This window comes from Myotis davidii, unplaced genomic scaffold (assembly GCF_000327345.1).
Source record: "Myotis davidii unplaced genomic scaffold, ASM32734v1 scaffold1757, whole genome shotgun sequence".
Lineage (NCBI taxonomy): Eukaryota > Metazoa > Chordata > Mammalia > Chiroptera > Vespertilionidae > Myotis > Myotis davidii.
The window spans coordinates 85170-94353 of NW_006288116.1; the positions used below are offsets into that span (position 1 = coordinate 85170).

The 9184-nt window shown below is 39.5% G+C and overlaps 1 protein-coding gene across 1 annotated transcript in view; it reads right to left on the minus strand.

The window, feature by feature from the left end:
• LOC102759650 (guanylate-binding protein 4) overlaps nt 1-8796 on the minus strand; it is a 66684-nt gene extending 57888 nt beyond the window's left edge. Inside the window, exons 1-3 of the mRNA XM_015561442.1 lie at nt 8755-8796; nt 6513-6714; nt 3085-3212 (exon numbers count right to left, since the gene is read on the minus strand). Of these exons, the coding sequence (XP_015416928.1) occupies nt 3085-3212; nt 6513-6708 (324 nt within the window). The 5' untranslated portion in view covers nt 6709-6714; nt 8755-8796. The remainder of the gene's footprint in view (nt 1-3084; nt 3213-6512; nt 6715-8754) is intronic.
• Nucleotides 8797-9184: the final 388 nt, after the last annotated feature.

The following is a 9184-nucleotide window of genomic DNA, read 5'->3' on the forward strand; positions in this document are numbered from 1 at the left end:
CATAGATGTGTTTTTAATGGTCTAATTGAAAAAGCAGTGTAAGTAGAAATTGACATATTTACTCCCTGAGTACTTATTGCTTGTCAGTTTCTAGGTATTGGAGAGAGAAAAAACAATGCCCTGTCCCTAAGGGTCTGTGTGAACATAAAAACCAAAATGTTCTTTTTCCTTTTTAGTCCCTAAATAGGTAAGTCCTTAAAGTCAGACAGTAAATACTGTCCACGTGCACAAGAGTTAACTGTGCTTTTCAGTGTTTACTGCCAAGTGATAGTTGAGAACCTATAGAGATTCCTTCTTAGGCTGGGTTTTCTTTGACAATAAGATGTCAAAGGCATGTTCTAGAATAGGAAGGCCTGAATTTCACATTGCAATTGCTTCTAAAAACTTTGGTACATCTATACAATGGAATACTATGCAGCTGTAAAAAAGAACTTTTACTATTTGCAACATCATGGATGGACCTAGAGAGCATTATGCTAAGCGAAATAAGCCAATTAGATGATATCACTCATATGTGGAATCTAAAGAACAACATAAACTGATGGTATAAAAGCAATATACCTGCATAGAAACATTGAACAGACTGTCAAGTTTCACAGGGAAGGCAGGGAAAGATCGTAGGTAAGGGACAGAGATCAACCAAAGGACTTGTATGCATGCATATAAGCCTTACTAATGGACACAGACACCAAGGAGAGTGAGGGCATGACTGGGGGAGTGGGTGGAGTAAAGGGGGGATAGAGATACATATATAGTACCTTAATCAATAAAAAAGTACATGAGATTAAAGAAACTCATGTTTAAAAGGTATTTTATAATAATAATAAAAAAACTTATAAATTATACCTATAAAGGTTTTCACAAAGAAATTATTTTTTTCTCAAAGCTGTATTTCTGGCATCACATTTAGGATTTAAAATGTATCTTCAAATGTGATCAACTGTGATTATGAAGGAAAAAAAGTGTTATGCATCTAATTAAACAGTCCAGTTTAAAAAAAAAAAAAAAAGCAAATGGGAATACAAAACCCAGAAAAATTACTTTGTGATTTCAGGGCAAGAAGGGATTATGTCTGAATGAGGTACAATCCTATTAGTTGAAAATAGTAGGGCTTTGCTTTAAAGAGTGGACAGAATGTGGGATTCTGGAGTAAAAAAGACCATGCTGGTGGAAGGATCTACAGAAGCCAATCAGAATTGTCAGAGAGTGTGTTAATACAAAGGCACTAAATGTTATTTATTTGATTGAAGTAGTGGTTATGTGTGTGGTAAGAATAAATGATGAGGCTGAACATAACACATTCAGGGTAAATCATGAGTGACTATGCAATAGAATTGGGTATTGCCAAAGACACTAGAGTTGTGAGGACAGCAAGTGCTTCTCCTGCTATCAGTTGACAGTTACATTTTGGCTCCTTTACAAACGTAATTAGCTAAAAAGAAGATGGTTTATGTAAACTATAAGCTGTTAGCAATTAGTAGACCATCTTGGGCTTATACTGAGGTGATAATTGAGTACTTTAAACCTGAATTATGCTAAGTGAAATAAACAAGTCAGAAAAAGAAAAGTATAGTATGATTTTACTCATGTGTGAAATCTAATGAATGTAATGAACCAACAAGCAACATAGAGGCAGACTCATAGATAGAGAGCAGGCTGACAACTCTCTATCTATGAGGGGTGAAGTTGGAGGCATTGAGAAAAAAGAAAAACAAGAAAGATTTCATGTACAGGGCAACAGTGTCGTGATTCCTAGGGAGGAGTGGGAGAAGTTGGGGGAGAGAATAGGAGGGATAAATGGTGATGGATAGAGACTTGACTTTGGGTGGTAAATACAATATAGTGTACAGATAATGTCCTGTAGAATTGTGCACCTGAAACCTATATAAATTTGTTAACCAGTGTCAACCCCATAAATTCAATGAAAAATTAATATTAAAATTCAGAATATGTAAATTCTTGCCCCTACTTCTTTTTGGGTAATGGAAGCCAAAGACCCACCACTCCTACTTTCACTTCAGACTCTGGCTAATACAAATAAGGACAGAAGATTGACTGCAACTAATACAGTAAAGACAAAATACCTGAAATTATCACATTTATAATGCTTTTGGTGGGTTTAGCTCATGAATTTATAGAAGTCAGGGAGGGATTCATCTCTAAAACCCAGAAACTTGGACTAAAACATTTATCAACATGTATGGTGTAGCTGCAGTGTTTTTGGAGATTATTTAAATACTAGAAGCCATGTGCATGACATTTGTGCACTCAGGGTGTCCCTCAGCCTGGCCTGAGCCCTCTTGCAGTCCGGGAGCCCTCGGGGATGTCTGACTGATGGCTTAGGCCCATCCTGTGGGCTTAAGCCAGCAGTCGGACATCCTTTGTGCTGTCAAGGGGGTGGGAGAGGCTCCTGCCACCTCTGCTGTGCTTACCAGCCATGAGCCCAGCTCAGGGCTTCTGGCTGAGCGGGACTCCCACTGTGGAAGGGCACTGACCACCAGGGGGAAGCTCCTGAGTTGAGCATCTGCCCCCTGGTGGTCCGTAGGCATCATAGCGGCTGGTGGTGCTGCAGTTCAGTCGATTTGCATATTAGCCTTTTATTATATAGGATAGGATGTTATTTTAATAAAACCCCATTTTTATGTTTCCTACCTTCAAGACCATCAACCCTAGGCACCTTAACTACTAGAGTGCCTTCTTCCCATAATTATAGCTCCCTCCAGGATATTTTTCTTATCCTGAAGACTGCTTAAATATGCCAATCCTTGTATACCTGCTACCCTGTACTGATAACACTGCTTATTTCATATCTCCCAACTAGGCTCTGGGCCTTTTCCTCAATCATGCATATTTGTACTAATTAACACAAAACCTTAGAATTTAGATGCTCACTAAGTATTTGTTATCTTGTAACTTTCAACCAAGTGTAAAAATAAGAAAGTATATATCTAATAAGGAAAGTATTGAGTTTCCAAGAAAGTAAATTCAAGGAAACAAAATTTAAGCTCATTATTCTTAATTAATTAAGGTGGCAAATTAAAAAGTAAGTGGATCATCAAGAACAAAGAAGACTCTTTGCCTTACCTTTTCCACATCGCCCAGGCCCTCAGTATCCAGAAGGACCAGAGTGTGGTTGGGCTTCGAGGGGTGAGGTACACACCACATCCAGATGCCCTTGGTTTCAGACTGCACTGTGGAGCCCAGGGGAAAACCTGCAAAGTTAGAGAAAGTGCTATAGAGTAACAGCAGATAGTCCAGGCTGCCCATAAGTTACATTGGTTAAAGTTATCAGAATGTGAGTGCCAGGCTGGGAGGAAGGTTGCTTCAGTTTCAGCAAGGACAGCCTATCCAACCTTTAAACATGTTAAAGACCTTCTCAGGAAACACTCTGTGTTTCCTATTCACTCCATAACTATGGCTCAAGCTATGTCACATTTCAGAATTACTGTAACCCCTATTGATCTTTATAGTCTTTTTTTTTTCTTTTTTACACTGAAGAACTCCCTTATCCTTCAGATTCTGGTGGAGTTCTACCAGTGGGAGGTGCCAGCATGAGACTAGTGAACCACCCTGTCCCATTGCTTCTGTTACTGTATATTAGTAGTGGGTCACAACCCTTTCATTTCACTCCACCCAAAAGTAATGGTCTTTGTCACATTCTGGTTTCCCTTTCTGCTTGGCTGTTCAGGCTATAGGAGTGACTACAATTCCCTGGCCGTTACTATTGCCACCCTCTGGGTGCTTCCTCATCTTCTATTAGTTTTCTGTGACCTGCTTATGACCTTATATGTATCCCTCTAATGAACAAACACTCGTAAGTTAGCCTTTGAGAGGTTCTTGTGTGTCCTGCCAGGGTGTGGACTGATAATCAGCTTTGTTAGATTTTTTCCTTCCCTTTTCTTCCTGTATTTTTCTCATTTCTTCTCTCTTTGCAATGAAATGATGAGGTATTTTTTTTTGTTTATTTGTTTGTTTGTTTTTCCCCTGCCTCGGGTGGGATTATAATGGAAGTGAAGGCAAAAAAAATACCTGTGAAATGTGGTTGCTCCTATTTCAAAAGTCTTAAAACTACAGGTGGGGAGCATGTGAGGGTTATATCCAAGAACCTGTGTGATATATCTTGTCCAACAGTTTAACATTTTTAACACCCACCATAGGCCAATGTTTCCTTCAATGGGGACTAGAAATGGAAATGATGGAATGTGTAGGAGAGGTTAGTTCAGCTTGGTTGAACCCACTCAATTTTGAGGCTTGGGACTTTCTCAGCAATCCACTGAGGTCTCTACAGAGAGGGTATAAAGCCAGAGATGGTCTGCATTCTTCTACATCTTGATAGGATTTGATTGTTTGCTAATTAATACAGAATAATCTGACCTCCCAGTGCCCCCAGGGAGAAAAGGTAAGTGTAACTGGAGATCATCATTCTCAGTTATAAGTTAAAAACCCTCAAAGAAAGTTAACAACAAGGAGACATTGTAGTGACCTGGTATTCCTCCTGGACCTTGATTGGGCAGGAATATTTCTTTTTTTTTTCTGTTGGGTGGTAGGATCACAATCCAGGTTTTGTTGTTTATTAAATTATTTTTTGTTAGTTTTAGTTGTACAGCATAGTGGTTAGGCAATCACATACTTCGCAATGTGTTCCTACTGATATTTCAAAGACCCAGCTGGCACAGTACATAGTTATTACAATATTATTGACTATACTTAAGTGTGTTAAAATATTTTGAGGCTTGGGGTCTTTCTCAGCAATGAAACATAACCTCGTTATCACCTAATGTTATTTTGAGTAAAATTTAACTGATATCTCTCCCTTAGGGTTCTCAAAAAAAAAGCTTTTAATTAATTTAAGACAGGCAAGGAAATGTGTTCTCCCCTGATAAGTGGTCTAGAATTTCTCTACAGGAAAGATGAAGAAAAAATGTTTTGTTGGAAGCAAATGGGAAATATTATGAAGCAAAAAGGAGAAAGGGAGTAAAAGGAGAGAAAGAGAGAGACAGAAAGAGACACAGTGAGAGGACAATGAAAGATGTTGCTATTAATCATTGCAGTTCAGTGTACTGAGGTTTAACCTAATGATGCTGAGCTGATGAGACACAGAGGAAGATATTTAAAATAGGAATGTGTATGGTCTTCACAGAGAGAAATGAGTTACAGGACATGGGCAGATTGCTGTAAAAATCAGTAAGAACAAAAAAAGACAACCCAAGAGGAAAGAAAAATGACCTCAGGAAATAGAAAATGAAAAGAGAAAATTAATATGTGAAAGTATGCTCAAACTTATTTGTAATGAAGCAAATATATGCACCTATTCAGTCATCACATCATCAAATTTTAAGTCTTTTACAAAGTTTCATGAGGATGTGGAGAATTCTCATTTACTGCTATTAAACATATGCATTGCATAGAAAGTTTGAAAAGCTTTTTGAGAGTATCTAGAAAGGCTGACAACATATATACTCCATGACCCAGCAATTTTACTTCTGGGTCTGTCACACAAGGTAGTTTGCATACATGTGCACCAGGATATACGAACAAGAAGATTCATATCAGCATCATTCATAAAAGTAAAAAACTAAAAACAAAACCATTGTTCATCAACAACAAATGGATAAATAAGTGATGATATCTTCTCACAATAGCATACTATAAAATAAGTAAATTACAGATACATATGACAAACTTGGTAAAACGTAAACTTTTTGTTGAGCAAAAGAAGCAAGACTCCAAAGAATACCTGAATGGATTTGCCTTTATATAATATTTAAGCTTACAAATGCATACACAGCTTGTAAAACCACTTTTAAAAGGCAGAGTGAAAGAATGCAGCATGAAAATCGAAACATTGGTGAGCTCTAGTGAGGTGTCACAGGGTATACCTAGGGCTTTTGGTGCTGGTGATGTTTTGTTTATTGATATAGACAGTGATTACATAGATGATCACTTCATATTTTTTAACTTTTTATATGTGTATGTTTTGTGCACTCTTCTGTGTTATTGTTCACATATTGAAAGGACTAGATAAAGAAAAAAGGGTATAATTTAGGAAAGTTTTACTCAGAAATAAAGCAAAAAAAATGGACGGTAGTCCCATTGAGCTATGGGATATGTAGAATACTAGCATACTTTTGTCTGTTGTTCATCCCATCCCTTTTTTAAAACAGGACATGTTGAATAATATTTGTGTTCTAGTTAAAAGGCCCTGAAGTTTAGGACAAAAGTGATGAGAGAGAAAAGAAGGAAATAATTGCTGGAGCTGAGCTCCACAACAGAAAGAGTGGACGGGTTCAAGAACAATGGGTAGATCTTTGGATAGAGTGGGGAACCCCTTGTTACTGGCTCAAAGAGTGAGGTTTTGTGGAACAATGGGGTTTAAGATATCTATTTGGTGGTGACAGTTAAAACTTCCTTTCAATGGAAGCAGAGGTGTTCCTTTTAAGATGACTCTGAAAGAGGTGTGATCAGTCTGTGTTACCACTGTCTCCAGGAAAATGGCGCTACCCCAGAACAACCCTCCCCATGGTTCTGTCCTGCCAGGCGGTTCATCAGGTAGGATTTTCCTGTCCGATACACACCTATGATGGCCACCACCACCACAGGCTGAGAGATCTTGTTTAGAATCTCCAGTGCTGTTGGATTTTCTGTCAGCTGATTATTCTGATTTTCCACCAGACAGATGGGGTCCATCATGGTGTATCCAGAGGCCATGGTGAGCTGCAACCTAGAGGAAAAACTCAGCACAACACAAGATCCAGAAGACATATCTAATGGTTACACAAGTCACATGCTTGTCAGCTTTTTGTGTGTAGAACAGACTCCCACATTTTATATGTTTCTATAAGTATTTAGCCTAGTGTGTCAAGGCCTGGCATAGATTCCTTATATATATTATCATATTGATCTCTAAATAAACCTTAATACAATCTTGCCCATGTGATGCATAAAAGAAATAGAATGAGCAAAACAAAACACTAATGATGGAGCTTTGAAAACATTAACATATTGGGGGTAAGTAGAGATATGCAGGAGATGAGGCATGACCAGAGAAGATACGTGGAGTTCCAGAGTCCAGAGTGATTTGGTTTCTGTTAACTGCATATGTTTTCTGAGTACCTACCATGTACCAGGCACTCTTGTAAGTGCTCAGTATCAAGTAGTGAACAAAATGGATGCCAATTCCTGCCTTATGGAACTCTATTCTAGTGGGAGGAGATAGACAATACAGAAAACAAATAAGCAGCATGCATAGTATATGTATATTAGATGATGGAAAGTGCTCAGGAGAAAACAAGCAGAAACTGAGATAGGGAGCACAGGGGCTGAATTTAAACAGAGGATGGTCAGGAAAGGCCTCTCAGAAAAAGAGAAATAAATGTGCTCTGTGACCTTGAGGAGGACAAATGTAGTGAATTCTGGGAGCTGTAGCAGTTGGAGGAGGGGAAACTTTGAGAGGAAGAAGAAGACAAAGAATGAGACTCCCTCTCAAAACACCACACTTCAGACCTTTATAGGACCCAGGGACAGTTATGAATGCAGTTCATTTATTTAAACTAAAGTAAAAGAATATTTTTGTTCGTTGTCTGACAGGGAAGAGAGGCTGTAGCCAGGGCATTTTAGGGTGGGCCATTGCTGCCAGAGTCCCACACTTGGGAGAGGACCTACTTTACTGTTTCCATCACAGTGGGTGTTTCATGCAATTAAGGGACAGGAAGCAAAGTGCTTTAACTGTACCTTCACTTTCTCAAAGACAATCCTAACAAACATTCATGTGCTCCCATGCTCTCCTAGCTCTGTGCATTGGAAAGAGTAATTTCTATGCCTCAGTTTTACCTCTGTGAGCCTCCATTTTTGTATCTGTGTGATAGATAAAGCAAGAATTCCTGCCTAACCAACTTTTCCAGGATTAATGTAGTGTTTAACAATGAGCAAGTTAGGCAATGTGTTGAAATGTGCTAATATGTTCAGTAAGCTGCAAATTGCCAAGATATAAAAATGTATCTAAATAATATGAATTTGTTTAACAGTCTTCCTCTGTACCATTTCTCTGCTTCTCAATAGGTGATTGGGAGCAGTTATGTGGTAAATCATGAGCCTTTTATTGCCTTGTTATATGTAGGAGGAATTGCAGAGTTTATTTCTTGGACTAAATATTTAATATCTTTGAATAGGAATAGTTGTGTTTACCAAAAAATTTACTTTTAAATGCCAGTGTACTGAGACACCCACACCCAGAAGCTATTAACTCGAAATAAAGAATTTGAATGAAATAGTTCTATTCGATGGAGTTCGATGATCCAAGGTTTCCAAAGTTTCCTGTTCAGGAGAGATCTGAAAGGATGGTTAAAAATACACCAACCCTGTCTTCTAAGCAATCATCACAGGTTATTCTGATTCAGTTCTTAGGTGTCAGTAGCTTTGGCTCTGTGAGGGGGTCAGGATTTGGTCCCAGGAGGACTTTAGCCCCTTTCTGCAGTTGAGGCTGGATGTGCTCCCCCTCCCATGTAGGGACCTCCCTGCAGGCCTAAGTGGGTGCCAGGGGAGTGAGCATCCAGGACACACTGTGCACACCTACCTTCTCCTGCCTGGCAGCCACTCAGATCCAAATGGAGTCGCTGAGCTGCCCACAGCAAAACCCCCGCGGGCCCCACACCACCTGGCCCTGTGCCATCTGCTTTTCCCCTGCCAGTGCCCCGCCTTGGCTTCCGCATTTGTTGCTGTTAAACAAGTAGCTGGAAGACAAATTACCGAACTCACCGGGCGTGATTGCTGCCTGCAGCTACACACCAGTTCTCTGCCCTCCGGATACTGACTGTTCTCTTTAGAAATGGAACATCAAGTGAGATATTATAGCCAAAAGGCTTGTGGTGAGGATGTGGGGAAGCAAAATCGAAAGGACACCTTTTCTTTTTAGTTTGTTTTGTTTTAACATTTAAGTTCTTTATTGTTTCAAGTTTCACAGATGTCTCTCTTTCCCCCTATTGACCTCTCCCTGGGAAGGATACATCTCTTTCTGGTAATTCTACTGTTAGGTTTTCATGCCACCTCCCACTGCCACCCACAAGGCAAGGAACTGGTCCTGGTGGGAGGAAAGTGTGGGTTGTTCTACAGGGGCTTGGGATTCCCAGGCTGATCCCTCCTCCTCACTCCCTTGTGCTCCTTCCCCTGACCCCACAGTGAACACAGA